This window comes from Rhea americana, unplaced genomic scaffold (assembly GCF_003343005.1).
Source record: "Rhea americana isolate MKP2758 unplaced genomic scaffold, rheAme1 scaffold_25, whole genome shotgun sequence".
Classification (NCBI taxonomy): Eukaryota; Metazoa; Chordata; class Aves; order Rheiformes; family Rheidae; genus Rhea; species Rhea americana.
Window position 1 is genome coordinate 4,467,221 of NW_028186368.1, and position 21,484 is coordinate 4,488,704.

Sequence of the window (21,484 nt, forward strand, 5' to 3'; positions counted from 1 at the left end):
ATCCTTTTATAATTTAACAATTGCTTTATTGAGGTCCTTAACCCTGGCTGCTCAGCTAAACATGCTTCCAAACATATTCCAACCTGGAACTTTAAATTATGTGATCTATCTCAGGGATCTCACCTAGCACACAATTAAAAACTAGTTATTCTGTTATTTTACTTCAAAGGTGCCAATATACATCAAGTAAATTATATGGATTTTTAACATGAAGAGGCCTGATTTGGACATCTTGGATCAACATGGGCAGCTAAGTACTTAGTCTGAGATTAAGCACCATAGTATCAAATAAATTATGCTAATAAAATAAAGTGTGTTGGCCACTTCCTTTCTAAACACAGTATGAATGGGAAACGACGTTTCATAAATTTGCTAATGTCTCTCTATTTGTAAATAAAAAGAGAGAGATAGCTAACATACTCAATACTCAGCAACATAACAAACAAACTGGAGACTCAGCATGGTAGTGGAGTAAGCTAGCAGTGAGAACCCTCATCATTAACTCTTGTTCTGTACATCATAAAGTTAAAATATAAGAGTATGAAAGTAAGAAAATTTTTGTGACTTTTGACAATTATTAGTAAGAAAAAGATGGTAACAATTGCCAAAAAAATCACAAAAGTTGACATGTTACCTGGCTATGACAAAGAGCACACAACTGACACCCAAGTAAGCCAGCAGAATATACATCCAGATATCAGGGGAGAGAGGATTCAGGAAGGAGAAGACGCCCGGGTTTGTACCATTGGGCTTGCGGTACAAAATACTTATTCCAAGAGTCATAAAGGGCTTGGAAAAGTCGATGACCTTCTCTCGAACATAGGTAATCGCCAATGGTGCAACTGCAAGGTCAGCTTTCTGTTGAGAGAAATACAAAAAGAGAAACAAGTCGTAAGTCAGAACCAAGGGGCAGAAGCAGGGAATCAGATTAAACAAAACATAGACTCTATATGGAGGAGATTTGCACTACTTAGGCTGAAGTTTAAAACCCTCCTCTTTCTCTAATAAGGGAAGTGATTTATTTTAGTTCGTTATGCTGAATTAACATAGTAGCATTCAGGGAAACTACAGAAGCTATTACAGAGATAGAAAAAAGTGAAGCAAAATACTTTATCCTGCAGAGAACAAGAATATTTGCTATTACGTCTTTTAGAACTCATTTTAACTATACATATCAAGGTATATCTTTACTTTGTCACTCCYTCACTGTGCTCCTTAGAAGTTCGTATGTCTGTGAAACAAATGTGAATATGCTTTTTCCAGTGTAGGGAAATGGCAAGCAGAGAAAATAGCTATACTTAATTTAGCATAAAAGTATTAGAACACAATGAAGAACATTTTAAAATGGGAAGTGCTACACCTGCAAATTTTTTACAGGGAACAAGTTCTAATAAGATACATCTGTCCTTACTAGTTTGCAGAAATAACTAAAAAATTCATTTGTAGGTAACAGAATATTAAACAAGTGCAGTTTAAAATCAGATCATACAACAGAATGTACTTTGTCAATTTACAYTTAGCTTTAGTTATTTATGGCAATAATTCATGGGAGATTAGTGAATCCTCTCTATTTTATTCAAAAAGTAATAGAAACCACAGTGATGAAATCAAGCTACAGGCTCTACTTTTAAATCTCTGTCAACAATTGTTGAAAGACTGCTATGCGTGTGTGTCTATGTATACGCATGCTTCCATACGTGTGCGCATGTATGGGTGTGTATGAAAGCGAAAAATTTAGAGTGAGAGAATACACAGTACATAACTCAGCACACTGCAGATGAAGATTCCTCAGTAAACTACAGGTAAATGTAATGAGAGAAATGTTACAACTACCATGAAATAATGTATTATTCAAATAGCAAACCTGCAAATAACATAGTTTTCAAAATGATTGTCCTAAACCAAGATCCACATATTTTGTTCCTAATAATATGGTATTAATTCATAAATTTATATATTTTGTTCAGTTGGTATTGGAAATATTATATAATGCTCAAATAGTATTAACACATTTCAGTGTTCCTTTGTTTTTGTTGCCTAACATTTCATGAAGTTCTACTATACTTTATTGTTGTTATGTGCATTTATGGTATCATCAGGTCTTCTCTGGAAKTACACCTTTATTACTTTTATTATTACCTTTTATACCAAGAAAAATTCTGTTGACAATATGTATTTAATTTACAAAGGGCTCAGTGTTCAAAAACGTGATGCATGTCTCATTTCCATCCATATGTAGAACTTACAGGTATTAATCAGAGCAGCAAGGCTTTATTCACAGGTGAGTTTTTATGGATTACGCATTATTGATGGTAAGAAAGAAAAAAGTAGAGTAAGAGAGTAAAACTAAATTTGATTAAAAGTTACAGAGCAACATACACAAGTTTAGAAACATAACACCTGAGACTTTTGGTTTGAAAGGCCAGCAACAGTCCTTACCCGTACAAAACTGTCAGAAAACATAGCTGCCCAAAGATAGAGAAAGTAGATCTTTTGGAAGGCTATTGGCAATTGTGAAATGTCTTGCCTTAAAACATGAACTGACCAATCCAACCTTTCATCATTTGATAAAACCAGAATAGTATACAAGTAAATACAAGTTATAACTATACTTAGTGGAGCAAAGTTCTAGGGAAGCTGCTGATGCAATTAGAAAAATAACAGAAGACATAACACGTTTCATATGGCAAAATAGGACAATCTGGGAGGGACCGATCCAAAATATAGGTCMGTTTACTGATATCTCAAGATTTTCTCCAGAGCACTGTTTCATTCCCATTTTTCACTCAAAATTCAGAAATGATTAATTTGTGATTGCATGATGGGGGAAAACCTTTAAGATTATAATACTAAAAAAAAAAAAAAAGAAAAAAGAAAAAACTATTCGTATTTCACATACTCTGAGCGTTTTTCTCCAAGAAACCCATGTAAAAGATACAAGTCAGAGGGCAATGTTGGCTTTGATTGGCACTAATGTATACTATATGGGGTAAAAATATTTTTATAAGTAAGTTGTTAGCTAAATTTTAACTTCTGAAATTATTATTATAAATATTAGTTTCATTAGCAAGTTCTTTATTAAATTTATGAAACTACAATGCAATTACAACGTACAGCCAGATTATTGCATAGAATAACAAAATAATTTACATTTGAAAGGATCTCTGGAGGTCACCTAATCCAACCTCCTGTTCAAAGCAAGGCCAACTTTAATGTTCAATAAATGAATACAATATTCTGATATTGTGTAAAACAACATGTAAAATTGGTTCCTTGGAACTTTTTCTACAATTCAATTAAAATATATAAATAAAAAGTACCACACGAAGGTAATATAACTTTGTGTTGAAAAAACCCAAAGAAAATAGAAATCTTTTATTTTATGGGAAGAGTTCTTTTTCTTTCAAATATACTTACACAACTAYGKTATCAGTGAACAGAGAATTCATCATTTCAGATAAAATACAAATAAAAAAAAAGGCATTCATCTTTATACTACTTCACTCTCAGCAAGAGAATTGTGTAAGGTTGTTTTGTAACTGTTTCTTTCATCCGCTATCAAAATGTACACATGAAATCTAAGAATGATCTGTAAATTCAAGATGAAAAACAATTTCATTACAGCAAACATTTTTTTGTCAGTCTGGCTGTTGTCCTAAACTTACAACTCCATCTTCTAAAACCAAACAGAGGATATACAYGTGTTAACAGACTGATTTTGCAAACCATGCATGATGATTCCTAGTATTAGCATTTTTCAGACATAATCTACTAGTGAGTGTAGCTGGGACATCTCTTCAGCCTGTGCCTTGAGGCACAGACTGAATCAGGGTGGATACTAGGCAAAAATATAGCACAGCAAAGACAATGCATCATTGGAATATATTCAGAGGTGAAGCTGCAAATCTCTAACACTGGATCTTTGACAGCATTTATTTAGTATAATATAATTACTGCTGACCTGTAAGTGGAAAAGGGGAATAGACTACCTGATCTCCTGTGGTCCTTCCCTCATGATGCTAGGTTATTTTATGATTTCACTAAAGCTATCAACAAAGCACCTAACATACAGTCAAGAAGCAAAACACAGCTGTACTTCTCCACCCTAAATTTGATGCAAAATATAATATTTTCAATACAGTTAGAGTGCATAAGTGTGWCTCTCTACTAAACTAAATCTCGCCCTGCAGACTTGAAATATATAGAGAAGATTCTTCATTATGTTGTAAMATTTAAAAGTACAGTAATGCCAAATTATGCCAGGTACCCTGTTTGGAAGATCAGTCATTTTTTTTTAGTTTGTAAATTCATGGTGAAAGTTTTATACTGACCTGAATGATTGGTGGTCTAAATCCTAATAGTACATGAAAAATTATCTTTTATGGCTACCAACTCCTGGAAACAGTAATAGTAGCTACTATGATAAAGTCTCAACAATGGCTGCAGTCACTGAGGTATTACTATAATGCTCTGGTCACCGTATCTCATATGCAATTATGTAGATTATTTAGATGCATAACAACTTTAAACAAAAATACAAAATATTGCAGATGCACACTGATAACAGTGATCCCGCTATCATCTTAGTGGTGAAATGTGATGTTTATTTATTCATATATCATAACACTAAATAGTAATTGATATAATCTGAAGAGGTATTCCACATCCAAATATATTTGAAATGGAAATGAAAGCAGGAAAGCTGTAATTAACTGTTATATATTTGGTCAGGAAATGGATATACTATATTCTAAGCTTGACAAAAATCCAAATTAACTGTTAAGAACCATACAGATTATTTATGAATTATGAAAAGGATCTTTGTTTTATGTTTCATACAAAAGATCRCAGATCCAACAGCACAAAAATGCCTATAAGAGTATCCTACCGATATGATTTAGATGCTGCTTAAGACAGTAGGTGKTACCATTGGTCTAGGTTCAAAAGCTAGTTCATATCAGAAGTGAAAACAAATATCAACACAGCCTGCTATTTCATCCTATATAAAACCAATGTGTCATTTAATATAATTACTGCAAAAGCTTCATTTCAAGAGAGAGATAATTTAGGTAATGGAAGCAGGGGAGAGAGGAGCTACGAAACAGAAATGAAGTGCTTAGGCCAAATGATGAGTAAAAGTTTGAGCTAGGGCTAGTCTCAATGGCTGTACTAATCTTCTACCTTCTGAAGAACAAAATTCACATTCTTCCACAGGCAATAAAAGAAATTTAAGAAAGGAATGGGCTGAATGTTGGGGTTTCTTTGAATAATGACTGGTTTCAGTGACTCTGCTCCAATATCCTTGAACCAGAATTATCACTATAAGAACAAAATTTAAACCTCTCAACAAAAATAAAATCTGGAGTCTTTATTGMCTGAGGAATCAAAAAGCTGCTAGAATGAATAACAGACAAAAAAATGTAATTCTGCAGATATGTAACCTATTTTGCTAATTAAATATATGTTTTCTCCAAAATATTCAATTCTCTTGGCAGCTGCTTCATCCAGAAATGATGCAGCTGCAAAGTAAGAGAAACAAAGGGCCAAGCTTCCAAAAGTGCAAWAATAAAGTCTCCTGAAGTCTTCTATCATGGAGAAATACGAGAGAATTTTCTTTAGTTAACTTCTCAGGATGAGCTACAGGAGAGTGGAAATTGAGAATTTTATACATCTAAAGGAACATTAACAAATGAGTACTTCCTAAATGACTTTCTGGTAAGTTCCATAATGAATAATATCTGTCTCACTTGGCAACAGAACCAAGTAAGGTTATATTTTAAAAGGACAAAAAAAAAGGATTTATATATCTGAAAGCATAATCCTGAATAGCACCTATTCTTGACCTTAGGGTACTTAAGATGAAGGTCCTTTTTGACAGCATCCAAACAAAGACAGAAGAGTATAAGCTGGTTGCTACAGAGAGAAATTCTGCAGCCACTAGAGGTTAGAATAGCAATTAGAAATAAGTAGACCTGACAAGGACCTTCCAATACAAGGTGCAGTCCCAAGCAAAATGGGAGAGCTGCGCAGCAATGCAAACAATAACCACAGCATGTGATGAAAGAGTACACYGCAGAAAATAATGCCAATGGTAGACAGCAGGGACTGGAGAGAAATACTTCTCACAATAAATTCTTATTTAAATTGTGTCAAATGTGAGGAAGTCAGAATCACGCACTCACTCCACTACTCAGAGATATGGCATGATAACCTACAGAGTGGCACTGGTTTCACATTCTGCCTCCAGACTGGTAATTCTTCAAGGAGAGGTTCTCCATCCAGGAAGAGAGGGTCCTGGACAAGAGGGAGGAAGAAATAGAATTGATCTTACCCTATACGACACTTTTCAGAAGCCCTTGGGACATGCTAAAACAATCCTCCTTTGCTTATTTACTGTTTACTTCGAAGCTTGATTCATCTATTACAGACTCTAATCTTCTATTTTATGCAAAGAAAGATTTAAAGAAAGAAGATTATTTTCTTTTTTTTCAGTTACTGGTGCTGAAATTCGATATATAACCTCTCAGGAGACAAGCTTTTAAAGTTACATCGAATTCAATATATGCATGTGGCTATAGCTAACTGCAATAAAAATTTTGTACATAAATCTTGAGTAGTATATGAGCCATAGCATGTATAATAAGTYGATACTTGCAAAGATTGATATTTTGGATACGAAGAGTAACTCTGTAAAGAATAACTCAGAGAAGTTGTCACATTAATGTTTGGAGAAATTAAACTTTGAAAACATGTAGTACCTTCTAGCAGTAGTGCTGGGGAAGAGAGAAAAAAACTAATGATTTAATTTTCTTTTGATAATCCTTTTCTGAAAAAAATTTGGTTCATTTCAAAYGAATGAAAAAAATCTATCCTTAACAATAAAATGGCTAATAATTATTTTTCATTAGACTGTAAAACTACAGAATATTCCCTCATAATTATGTAAATTGAGTCTACTGGCAGGAATTTTGCTGATAACATTCTGTATTAGAAATGCAGGGGGAATCATATAATCAATACCCATTTTCAATCATTTACACATTTTATCAGTCCATACAATCACACTAATCACACAATATAAATACACAGACACTGCAACTGCATTTTAATAATTCTGCTTCTATAGATTATGGACACTAATGARTCTACTGTATGTAATTATTTTTAAAGGAAATTATTTTTAAAAAAACAATTCATAAGGATTCTTTTTAATTATCCAAGTCTGCTCTTCAATCTAAAAGGCTTCAAAACCTCAGCCAATTTTGGAATTCCACACGGAATTTGGGGGATTGTTAACATGAGAGTTGAACTTCATTCACATTATCTTAAGACAAAAGGCATCCTTAAGCTGAACAGAGGAAAGCTAATGCCCAACKTCAATTCTTTTAAACCCATCTAATGGGCTCTTAACTGAGAGAGAGGTTAGGTATTATTCCTCTTCACAGAAAATTTGATTTGAAAAATTCAGATCTGCACTTTGGCTTAAGTTTGCTATCCTAAACTGGCTTATTTGTACCTTTACACAGTAGCAAATTCCATACCTTGAGAAAGGCTTTTGTTCTTGAAAACAAGATCTGCACTTCCTTTTTAGATCACTTGGATTGTATTAGGGGATTATCGTTATTTTAATCAGCCACTTATTTTAATATAAACTGTTTTTTTTTCATATTTCCTACTTGCTTTCATAGGATCGTAGGATCACACAGGTGGGAGGGGAATTAGTTAGTCACGGCTTTATCCAGTCAGTCTTAAACCTCCAAGGATGGAGGATTGCACAACCTCTCTGAGCAACCTGCTCCACTGCTTGACTGTCCTCATGGTGTGAAAGTTTCTCCTCACATCCAGTCAAGCAGTGGAGGAGGCTGCCCAGAGAGGTCACACAGTCTCCATCCATGGGGATTTTCAATGTATGTCACAAAAACAATACTGTTCTTTTTTCCACCTGCTGTGCATCACTGTGAAGAGTTTGGGGCAATCTTCTTGRTAACTTCCTTGTAGGCTGGAAGGCTGCTATATTATTCTTTATCTTTGTCAAATTTAAGTAGCACACTATAAAGTCTGAAATTAACAGGCAGATTAGATAGCTGAGCTCACATAATGTCAAGGCTTCCTATTTGTCAGGTCCTGACAATCACTTAAGATTAAATTAAATTCTAACAATACCATATAGAGACACAACTTTAGGAGTCATTACTTTATTATCACAGAAGTAGACCTGATGACAGTTTCAACAGATACTGACTAAATTTACAAAACTTTTTCTAACTAGAGATCTACTTCCCAGTACGTACTGCTCMGCAACACGAAATTACTGAAAGCCAAGAGGTTTTCTGAAAGAGACACATTTTACTTACATCTGGTAATTTTTAATTGCTGTTTTACTTCCTTAGATATCCTTCTGTGAGSACAGAACTTTGTCAGGACTTTGGGAAGTCCTGAAAAGTTGTGGTGACTCCTGCTTTTATCTCTGTAAAGTTTATCTCTCTAGAGATCTAGATCTTCCAAAAAACTCAAAGGGCTCTGCACAGTACTGTCCACTATAGCAGCAGTAACCTACAACATGAATTTAACTAGACTAAGTTGGAATCCTCCCTACCATGGCTTTTAAATAGAAACTAGCATATCTTTTGATCAGCCTAGCAGTGACTAGAAGTGATTTTTAGCATCTTTCTTCTGTTTCTTCCTTTGTTATTCTCCRAATGTTTACTCAGGGGGAAATACCAGTACTAAAAGCTAATTAATTTACATTAATTTGCATTATTTCTTCTTATTCAATCTTTGTAAATCTGGGTATTCTCCTAGTGCATTCTCATTTAGCTCTGCTAGCACTGATTAAATTTAATAGCCGCACTTACAGATAAAAGATAATTCCTACAAACTGACAAATGCTGAAGCATTCCCTTTAAAAGAAACATTGCTCAAGAAAATGACCTTCTCTTAAACAACTTTCAAATAACCATACTAGATTTTTAGGTAAAGCATAGAAGGGGAAGAGTACTTCAAAACAGTCACAAAGTTTCTACCTGTTGAAGCTACTATGTCACCAAAGCATTTTGCACAAACTTTGTTTTTAATCAACAGTTCCACAAACTGCATGACTGCCACTAGAGGCAATGGACCAAGAAACTACTTCTAGCAGTAAGATGGATGACAATAAACTGCAAAGATAATAAAATCTCAGCCCTTGTCCTTATGTCTCTTGTCCAGCAGAGCTTTCCACAGAGGGCTGTTCTAATGGCTACAAGACCAAGATTCACACAGCATACCATGGAAAGGTAGATTGCTATGACAGTATTTTTAAGTCTAAATATTGTATCTCGAGGTTGAGGAAAAGGAAACTCATCCCTTAAAAAGAAATAAACAGCATAAGAGTATTTAAATTAATTAAATTGTTCAATGAACTGAGAAAATAAATCAACGAGTTATTCCACTTTTTTGCCAAATTTATATTTTTGTCTAATGAAAAAATAGTATTTYCTAAGCAAACACGAGTAAATCTACACATCCCTTACATGCACTGAGGTGTACAAACAATATGCTTTATTTGAAAAGGGAACAAGTGATTAATCAGTTGTGCAGTGCAATTATCCAGATACTTTTGAAAGTATTTGAAATTCCACAGAAGAGATTATGAAATCTCAGATAACATTTTTATCCCCTAGTTCATAATTTTTACCTGTAATACAGTATGTGTTTCAATGAATCAACCAATAGAGATCTACTTACTTAAAGTTAGTGAGAATTTAAAGGATTTTGAGATATATTGATAGCCTTCCTCTGTAAGGCACAATTTCTGGTTTCCACACCTTGAGCCCTTTCTGTAACTTCTTTCTGAGTCTTTCAGATTCAATATTTATCCAGAGGYGGTTACTAGACACCACAACTATTGGATCCTGTATTCAACTACAACTTCCTGAAGTAAGACACAGATAGATAGCACCGACTCCTTTTTTCTAGCTGGCATTTGCCTCATTATATTTTCAAGAAAAACAGCAATTCACTGGAAGATTGTGTTCAGTTGCAAATTGTCCCTTAGATTTTCTCAGTTACTCATGTCAGAATATTAAAAAACTCATGTCTTTTAATTTTGACTTACATTTTGTTACCAAAGGTTTGAGCTTTTATCAAATTCTTTATTGATTATGATATTTAACTTTTTTATTGATTCAGATTGTTTCAATAATTTAATTTTATCACAAAAATTGGCTTGTATAACTGACTTGCTCCCATTTGTTRTAGGAAATTTTTCCCTGATGAATTAAAACGATTAATAATTTTTTTATATCATTTGAATGGCAGCAGACGACTGCAGGATATACTATATATTATTGAATAAAAATTCCTAACTAATGATTTTTTCAAGTCTAATCAACTTTTAGCCCATTAACATGGACAAAATCAATTTTTGCACATGCTTCCACTCCAGTTGCATTCTGATTTTCACCAGCCATCAAAAAGACCAGATTTTATTTTAAAAATTCATTRACTGAAAATCTCAATAAATCTTTAAATTCCAATGTGCTAGGCTTTAAATAAAATTGAATATAATTATAAATCTTCATAAAAATAATCAATTATGACAGTTATAATCACAGTTTCATTTATGAATTTCAGATAATCTAGTGGCCTCACAATTTCTAACAATATTAAACAATGTTGCACTCAAAATTCAATATACTTTTAAATAGGTCTTTATACAAGATTCCATAATATATGAAATAAAAATGGAAGGTTTTTTATAATATGGATATTCTTACAGCATTAAACATCATGCAATGGTTTACAGGCACTGTAATGATAAAAAAATTGCTAATATAACATACATTTTGTCATCCAAAAATACTGGCACAAATCTAACAAAGAAAATGCTAGCAGTGTTTTATGTACTACTACTAATTTAGTTCTCTTCTGTCTGAGGTACATGTAAGGTAATTCATTCGATAAACTAACATTTATTTAAATTTAATAACATTTATTCAAGCTCTAGGCATTAATTAAATACTGAGAATACTAGGATAAACTTATTATTAACAAACAGCTTAAAAAAAAAAACGCAAATCCTAAGGACAAAATCCACAGTGTTCATGTCTAACTTTATGATATTTATACATGATGAGATCTATGAAATACTGAAAAATGTCAATACTGTTATAATTTATTGCTTGTAATGTGTGCAGTTCTGCTTCAGACTCAAGGACAAGAATCAGCTGAAGAGTACAGATAGATGAGAACAACACAGAACAACGTACATGACAATAAGAAAAAGCATTATTTAGCATGACAGGCAGATGTAGATATATTTATGTCCAACTTTTATAATTGCTAAAAGAATTTTGGGAAARGATAGGAAAAAGTCTAGAAAGATCTTTTGGAGATTATTTACACGGAGAGTTCCTCCAAAGTGGGAAGACTAACATGGAACAAAGCTTTTGCAAATCCAGCAGTTAAATCATAGAAATTTTCAGTCCAGAGCAGTTACAGGAAGATCTTGATCTTCAGTAGAACAGAAGATAAGGACAGGATGTAAAAATTCAAAATAATGCACTCATATTTGATATTAAGAAGGATAAACAAATAAATTGACATACTGGCTAAGTGTCATTAAAAAGGATAAAGAGAATTCAGATTGGCATTCTCTGAAAAAAAGCAACAAACATCTAAATAAGGAAAAGATGATAAATCTGTACGTATAAGCTATAGTGTCAGCTAACAAGTCTCTTAGCCTCTAAGGGTCTAACAGGGTATTGCCCTGTTTGCTTGCTATTGTCTGCTGAACTTCTAAAGATGCAAACAAAATCCCATCTTCTGACCCTAACAGCAAGCATTTGATCCACATTCGTGCAGCCAAATTATCTTCTATCTCAAAGAAGAGTGGCTTCATTCACACTGCCTTTGGGAATAATCTAAGGCTTGTGCATCTAAAATACACCCAGGCACCATCTGGGAGAGTGTTAACTGGCATGGATCAGATACATTTTAGGGAGAGAGTTGATAAGTTTAAATGATCATGTGCTCATGAACACACTTTTAATATTTGTCTCTAGGTTTAAGACAGATGTAACCAATAAGCAGCATGGAAATAGCCATCTTATTTGGGGGAAGAGAAGGAAGGGAGATAGTGTAGCAGAAGAGACAGAAACTGTGACATGCTACTAGCCCTTAAAGTCAGAGAACAAGCTCTGTTACCATTTATTTACTCTTTTATATATATATATATATATATATGTATATGTAAATATATATGGTTCTAGTTATTTGAGCTGGATTCAGCAGTTTGAGTGTATTCCTAAATGGTCTGGGAAGTGGATAAAGAATTAAGTAACAATATCTCTGGTGACATTCAGTTATTCATAACAGAAGCCAATTGTGAAGAACAGTAGGAAGACCAAAAGATATTAAAGAGATGCTCATTGTCACTTGCACATGAAAGAGGGGAAAACAGTAAATGAAAYTGGCAGGTAGCAGGCTCAGAGCAAAAACTAAGGAGATGATTCTTCACATTAAGTGTAATGAAGCTGTAAAACTTACTTCAGGAAGCTGTGGATGCCGCAACTTTACATGTTTTCAAGTAATTGAACAAATTAATGGAAGAAAAATTCATCAAAGACTGTTTTATACAAAAAAAATCCTTTTGCAGCTCAGAAACTGTATCACGGATATTCTTGTTCAGTTTTATATCTTTTTTGACATTTGTTGTTGGCTAAGAATGAAGGGATGATACTGGACAAAATGTGCTTTTATTCTGAACTGCTATAGTCATTTTTATATTATTAGGAGCTTTGTGTACRTGCATGTATCTATGCATATCATTTTGTTTGATGAATGAATAGGTATATCTCTTGCCATTATAAAACTATGAAGGATATGCTGCAGCTTCATACAAATGTATTTTCAACCAACTACATTTCAAAACCTCAATCATTCCTGTTCAGTTGAGCATATTTCTTCATATATTTCACACAGTGGGTTAGCAGGTCACAGAAAATTATGGGTCAAAACTATGTTTGTTTTTCAAAATAGATTTTGCACTAATTTTTACACTACAATCTATAATAGTTCAGCTGAACTTCAGATGCTAAATGAAGGGGATTTCTGATCATGTATTACTGTGAATAAGTCCTTCAGACAGCTGAAGGAAGCCTCACTTTCCTGGTTCTAAAAGGGGATTTTAAGCATCCCAGTATCTAATGGAGGGACAACACAGCAAGGTACAAGCAAGGTTTCTGGAGTGCATTGGCACAAACTTCCTGACACAGGTGATCAAGGAGCCGATGAGAAGAGGCACTCCACTGGACCTCATACTTACGAACAAGGAAGAACTGGTCAGAGATGTGTGTCAGGAGCATATATGCCTTGGCTGCAGTGATAACAAAATGGTGGAATTCACAGTCTTGAGGGGCAGCAAACAGCAGGATATCAGCCCTGGACTTCAGKAGAGCAGATTTTGGCCTTTTCATAGACTTGCTTGAAAGAATCCCAAACATGCTCATGAACAAAAGAGGGCCCCAGGASAGCTGGCTGATTTTCAAGGATCACCTTCTCCAAACTCAGAAACAGTCTATCACCATGTGCAGGCAAACAAGTGAAGGTGGCAGGAGGTTTGCAGGGATGAACAAGGCACTCTTAACAAAACTCAGATACACAAATGAAGCATACAAGAGGTGGAAGCAGAGGCAGATGGCCKAGGAGGAATACAGACACTATACAAGTGCACATGGATTGCATTAGGAAAGCCAAAGCATATTTAGAGTCAAAGCTAGTGAGGGATATGAAGGGCAACAAGAAAGACTTCTACAGACACATCAACAGCAAAAGACAGACCAGGGAAAATGCGGGCCTGCTGCTGAATGGACCTGGGATATGGAAAAGGTCAAGTACACAATGCCATTTGCATCTCAGTTTTCACTGTTAAGATTTGCTTTTAGGAATTCCAAGTCCCTGATACCAGTGGGAAAATCCAGAGCAAGGAAAACTTACCCTTAGTGGAGGAGGATCGGATTAGAAAACTTAAACAAACTGGACATGCACAAGCCCGTGGGACCTGACGCAATGCACCCACATGTGCTGAGGGAGTTGGCTGATGCCACTGTGAGACCATTCTCAACTATCTTTGAAAGGACATGGCATCATGTCCAAATTGGTTCTGCAAGACTCAGAAAGATAGCAAATGTCAATCCTACAATCAAGAAGGGCAACAATGAGGCTGGTCAGCCTCACTTCGATCACTGGGAAAGTGATGGAGCAAATCYCCCTGAAAGTCACTTTGAAACATATTAAAAACAAGAAAGTGATTGAGAGTGATCAGCATGGATTTATGAAGGACTAATCATGTCTTAATAACCTTAATAAGCCTCCTAGAAAGAAATGGTTAGTTCAATACGTGAGAGAAGAACAGTGCATGTTGTTTATCTTTACTTTAGCAATGCTTTCAACATCATCTCGTATAACAACCTCACCGACAAACTGATGAAGACTGAAAATTGTGATCAGCAGCATGAAGTCCATTTGGAGACCAATAACTAGTGATCTACCCAGCGGATGACACTAGGGTCAGTACTGTTTAACATCTTCATTAATGACCTGAATGATGGGAAAGAGTGCATCCCCTGCAAGTTTGCAAATGATACAAAAGTGGGAGGATTGGTTGAAGTACCAGATGGTTTTGCTACCATTCAGAGGGACCTCAACAGGCTGGAGAAATGGTCACACAGGAATCTCATGAAGTCCCATGAAGAGAAATGCTGAGTCCTGCACCTGGGGAGGAATAAACTCATGCTCCTGTACAGGTTGAGGGCTGACCAGCTGGATAAGTAGCTTGGCAGAGATCCATGGAGATCCTGGTTGGGCTGCATTGAGATTTTTGCCAGCAAGTCAAGTGAGGAGATCATTCCCCTCTACTCAGTACTGGTCAGGCCACATCTGGAGTGCTGCGTCCAGGTCTGGGCTCACCAGTACAAAAGGGATAGGGACATACCAGAGCGTGTCCAGCAAAGGGCCACAAAGATGATGAAGGGAATGGAGTATCTGACATACAAAGAGAGGCTGACAGAGCTGAGATTGTTCAATCTGAAGAAGGTTTGGGGGGGATCTTATGAATGTGTATAAATATCTAATGGGGAGGAATGAAGAAGATAGAACCAGATTCTTCTTAGTGGTAACCAGTGAAAAGGAAAAGAGACAAAGGACACAAACTAAAATAGAGAAAATTTTGTTTAAACTTAAGAAAAAACTTTTTTACTGTGAAGGTGATAAAGCACTGGAACAGGTTGCCCAGAAAGGTYGTGGAGTCTCCATCCTCAGATCCTTTGAGCAGGGTTGGCTGGACTAGATGACCTCCAGGTGATCTCAACAATTCTAGGATTTTGTACTGTAAGAAATTTCTCCTTCCAACTCTCTACACAGATCTCTGTCACAAAACTGTCATTTTGTTTCTATTCTGGATGCAGACAGAGAAAAAAAGCCTGCAATGTCTCACAGAGTCTCCTAAAAATTCCTGATATGTAATATTGTTTTCCTGTTACATGAAGCAATCAAATAAATAAATAAATAATTTTAMRTATAGGACAAGAAGACCAGAAATTGCTCAAATATTCCATAATACAATAAATAAAATACTAAAATATGGTACCTATCTTATTTCCCTTAATTTTATAATAGTGCTTTACAGAGCTAACAAGAATCAATTTAGATATAGGACCATTAAGCCTGGACTAGAAATATGACATTCAGCTATGAATAGCCAGTACTGTGGCTTTTCATAACTAACCTGCCTTTTTCTTATTATTATTCTATAGGAATAATACAACAGTAGATCATATAATAGTTTTATTTTTACATTTTGAAATTAGAAAATGCTATATTATTTCAGTGGTTCTTCTGAGGGTTGATAGGTCCATTTTCAAATCATAATTTACAGTAATGACAAATTATTGGCCTCAAAGCGTTTCATATTATTTAAATCATTCCATCAGGTACAGTCTTATCAATAACACAGAGGAGCATGGTCAGTAATTTTGGGAAAGATAGTCAGTCAGAACTATGGTACTGCACAAAGTGGAAGTTAGGAGAATTCCTTTGCCTTGATTCTGTAGTAGTTGTGTCCTAACTCCTGCATCAGTTTGTATGAATGAAAACATATTTTTTGAATTAGATCAAATTTAGAACTCATGTGGTAACTTGCACATGAACAACGGTATTCTAGCATTCCTGATCAAATTACAGCTCACTGAAAAATACATATTTATATTTGCCCATAGATTTAATTGAACAGGCTACTGATATGATCCTGATGGTATTTTTTATAGTTTCTGTATCCTTAATTGACATTACATATTTACTAATAAAATATTCAGAATCAYTTGGGAAGAAATATATTATGAAATGTATTTAAAAGCAATAATTTGAGCACCTTATGTCAAAAGTACACTGATCTTATTTTAAAAAGTAACTTTGATATATGCTGCATTGTGGATATGGTGAGTATTACTCTAAAATAACTAACAAATGTGTTACACCTGCAGCATCACTAAAATCACAAAATTAGATCATCTCTGTACACAATTTCTCATATTATCCATACACACTAAAAATAGTGTTTCTTAAAGAGAAAAAATCCTAAATCCTTATTTCTACAGCATCTACTCATTATAGCTAGTAATCCTTTACCATAGTAAAAACACTGATTATTTTAGCAATTCAGCCCACAAGACAACAGAAAACCACATTTATTCATTAATTCTTTGTTTGCAGTGAAGAGCCAAAGCGTGTCTCTGAATTTTGATATGAAAGGCTAAAAACATCATTGAAAAATTATTTCATTATGTAATTGCTCTAGAGAGCTGCAGTCTCCATTCAGATTACAGGTTCTGTCATTTTAGGAAAATCTGTATCTGCAGGGGAAATGACCTGTAACAAGACTAGAGATTTAATATTACCACTAGCTAATGGCTAATGACATAACGTTGCAATGAGTGGACCAAAAATATTTTATGTTAACTTTTTTGTTCAACAAAATCAAGTTCAGATGACATATACAGAGTTCCTCGGGTTTTGAGGATGTGAAGATACAAATTTTGAAAAGATACAGGGATGACAACCAAGAAAGTGTGAAACTTAGAAGAACTTAAAAGTGCAAAAGCGGACTTGGAAAAGCAAAGTGTTGATGGGAAGCTGGCTGAAGTGTAATGGCTGCCATCTAATAGTCTAAACTTGTCTAAATAGTGTAGTGCACTCTGTATCAAGTAGAAGAAAATACATTCATTGTATTGCCAGTATTCTGTTGCCAAATGAGACTGCGGTCTACTAAGTGTTTTTTTGGCAAATCAAATACTCATCTCATCTTTGATCTTTTTTTTCCCATTGTTAAATGAGATTAACAGTATYTTTCCTATAAAGCACTGGAGTTCTACACATAAATGGTTGCATACAAAAAAATCCATGCACTTTTCAGTGCAGCATTTTAAGTTTATGAAAAATACAACCCCCCTTTCCCATCCCTTCCCATGATGCTAATTGAAGCCTCTTAAGTATATACAAAAGTAAGTAATATACATACCCACATCCTATGCTATCAATTTGAAAATCATTAGATATGGAAACCACAGAACATTATATTCAAGAATTTGAAAGAGTGAACTTATTTTCCTCCTCATGTAAGCTAAAATGTATATATATATATATATATATATTTATCAATTACCATGTATTTGAAAAATAAACTGAAGATTTATATATAATAAATATTATGATACATTTTTGAAAAAACATTTTGAGAATAACAGTGTAGCAACCTTTACATTACCAATCCACAGAAAAATTCTAGTAAAATATATCTAAATAAATCTTCTGTTTTAAATGAAAAATCGATCTTGTCTCAGACACCAAAGAGTTTTCGGATTAACAAACTATTTTCCATACTAAATGGGGSAGGGAGGGGAGTTCTTCCACTAAAAGGAATAATATTACAGACATACACACATTTTTAGGACTGCAGATTAGGCCCTCAGAGATCAGGAACCAGCAGACTAGAAACTAGCTGGACAAACTGGTTTTAAGCTATTATGACACAAACTAGCATGATCTTCTTCCCAACATACACACACAAACAAAAAAATTTTAGTTTTATTTGGGGTATTTGTCATTTAACGGAAGTAGAACAGGCAGTTTCAATTTTTTTTTAAACGATGAATGTTTGACTTTTTGTATAATTTTCTTACACAACTATGTTATCTCTGATGCTTCAAAAACACAATAACACTTCCCAGTTYCCCAAATAATATGGGTGACTGTGTTTTGGGCCTCATTCCCAGGTACAGCATCATTCCTGCCAGCACATTCTGAACCTTTTTTACCAGTTTACTGAGATCTAACAATACTCAAGGGTTCCACAATCTGTCCTCCCTACTCTCTCTGAAATATTGGATTTCAAATGTTTTGAAATTCTTGGGAGATGAGAAAACTATAACTCACAGCACATCTTTTGAAGAGTGTCAGCAATATTAAGAATTTGTTTTTTGTTTTGTTTGTTGTGCTTCATGAGCATACCTAGTTAATTTACATAAGTTCCCTGTAAGACTTTCAAAATCTTTTTTTTCTATTTCCAAATGAAGAAAACCAAAGCAGAGGTTAAGTAGCAACCTTTCTTAAGAACATGGAGTGTGTCAGGTTCAGTTATGAGTAGAATTTATGAATTCTTGATCTCCTAAACCTGTAATCAAATGTAAGGAATGAGGTTAAAATAAGGTGTGAGGAGGCAGAGAGGAGGGGGGTAAGGAAAGATTGGAAAAAGTGAAAAAAGTKTCCCACTACCCTAATCTTTATTTTCATCTCTGCAGTGATCAAGTACTGTACACTGAAGATACCGTAGAAACAGACTGAACGAACAGATGCATGATAAGCTCTAAAAATAACTTACTGAAGATTTGACACAAAATACAGAATTGCAAATCACCTCCTTGGAGGAAAAGAACACAGTTGAATAGAGAAGTGGTTTCATCAATTTTCTCCTGGTAATTTAATTTCTGTAAATGGGGCCAACCCCAATGACCAACCTTTTCTGAACCAGAAGAGACAGAATTAAAATGTAGACACATAATTTTACCTAATAAAAGAGCTACCTCTCAATGGAAATTAACTCTGCTCTTAGACAGTTGTAATTTTCACATATATTTCACTTGTAGATATAAGCAATACTACCCATGTTATTAGCTACCTTTTTCACTATCAAAATAGCAATAAAAATGATTTTAAAAACTAGACAGCTATGTGAGGGTCTGAGGGTATGAAAAGCGTAATGCTCCTGTGAATACTGCCCTAGCCTTATATTCCACCAATTTCTAAGCATGAATGTAAAARTAGATGATGTCTGAGCTAAATTGTTATCTTTCAGAGTCTCATGAGAAAAACTTGTCATTGCCCTCATTGGCTGTAATTCACTTCATTATCAATGCAGTGGAAATGAATTCCAATTATTTGTTCTACAATTTTTATCCATCACTGAAATTTAATTACCTAAAAAACCCTACTGCATTTGCCAGGCTTGTCCAAATATCTAATAACAATTATACATGAAGATTATACTGGTTAGACTTAAGACATGTCCAATGTGAATGTCTATGTACTATTTCTTTCATCTAGTCTCTAAATTATTTAATCCCACATATGATTTGTCCCAGTGGCAACACTCTTTTGCCAGTAACTTCTCTAAGAACATTTGAAATGATTCCACATTTATTCCAAAAACTTACATCCACACAAGACTGCCCATAAAAATAATGAAAAACAATGAAAAGCAATTTGGGAATATTCTTTTTATGAAATTGGGAAAGCAGGAAAATGGACAAGATACAGGATAAAAATGACAAAGTAATAGTTTGCATAGCAAAACATACTATTGATCATGAGGGATCCTGGCCCCACTAAAGTCATTGAGTCTATTGCCTGAATTTTATCCATACCTTAAATAAAATCATCATTTATCTAGTGGAATGTCCTAAGATGGAGTTTTGTTTTCTCAGAAAGTAAGTTTTATTCTTTGGCAGTTCACTAGGATTTGATCAGACTTGTAGAAGGAAAAAAAAGAGAAATGAAAAAAGGTTATTTTCAGATAGCAATAGAGAAAGTATTTTGAAAGAAAAAGTTTAATAGTGAAGATTAAAATGGTGGAAATTARAAGTATAAAACCATAATCCCTTACCTGTAAAGAACAGTAATTAGATGTATTGTAATTAGATGATCTATAGATCTATACACTATAGATCTATAATTAGATGAACAAGAAGGCGAGACTCGTTTACCCTTAATCTCAAGAAATATCAAATAGATTGACAGCCCTTCATATCTCTGAAYGCTCTTCATCAGATATTTGAGCGAGTAACATTGCTACATTTGGATATGCAAGAAAAGCATTTGCAGAGAGGGTCTATAAGACTATTTTTATCTTGCCTAAARTGAAATATAGAGGCTCAAGCAAAAGAAGAGACAAGGTTAGTGGCTCATCAGGGAGACACCTGCTGTGCTCATTCAATGTGGGACAAATGACTTTGGTCAGAGCACTTGAAACTGTGGATTAATGAATTAGCAATTAGACTAAAAAGCACAAAAAGTACCAGTGACATTTTCTGGCATATTACAGATTATCATAATAAATTAACCTGTAGACCCCTAAGACAGATCTCACACAGGCTACATTAATGAGAAAAATAAAGCATGCCAAAATAATAGCTGGAAGATAATATTAATATTTTAAATAATAAACATATACATGAAAAATACATCATAGGCACTGAATAGTTAAAGAATTAGAGATAGCTGATCAAGACAGAGTAACTATCAGAACTTAAAGAAGTGGGAATATTCTTTTTAAATTTTAAATCACGTGGATTAGTGGCTCTGTTTAAAGAGCAGATATTGCTGGAAAGCTTTGAACAAATATAACTAATAATGACTAYTGGAAACTACTTTAAGTGAAGAAGTCTTATCCAGTATAGAAAAATAWTACATAATCTGCAAGGTAAATAATGTATATCATGAAATAAAAATGCAGTCTGAACAGATGGCCCTCAAATGGCTAAACAGATAAATCAGGAACGAGATAAGATATATATATATAWAAAATAGAAGACAGTTGGAAACACAAATAAATAATAAGAAAACCTATATGCAAAAAGTAGTATTTTCAACATATAGYGAGGCTATCGAGTAAAGGGAAACATGTTTTTGCTTTTTAAAAGCACGGTAGTTAAAAATAGAACAAAAAATGTCAAGGCACCTAGAAAATAACATTAGAATAGTAGTATAAATCAGTACACTCACCATCAGTAAACTACCAATCAGTAGCTTACCATCTACAGATGGCAGCCAGTGTTGCCATTCAATTACACCACAACTGCAGACTTGCCAAAATACTGTGTGGTTTCTGGAACATCACCCTTCAAAACATCATCTCCCAAGACCATCAGAGTTCACCTAAATAATGCTAAATAAT

At 34.3% G+C, this 21,484-nt stretch overlaps 1 protein-coding gene across 1 annotated transcript in view; it reads right to left on the minus strand.

The window, feature by feature from the left end:
- The window catches only part of GRIK2 (glutamate ionotropic receptor kainate type subunit 2), a 414,190-nt gene that overhangs the window by 147,647 nt on the left and 245,059 nt on the right, over positions 1-21,484 (minus strand). The window contains exon 11 of the mRNA XM_085306980.1: positions 635-858. Within this exon, the coding sequence (XP_085163106.1) occupies positions 635-858 (224 nt within the window). The remainder of the gene's footprint in view (positions 1-634; positions 859-21,484) is intronic.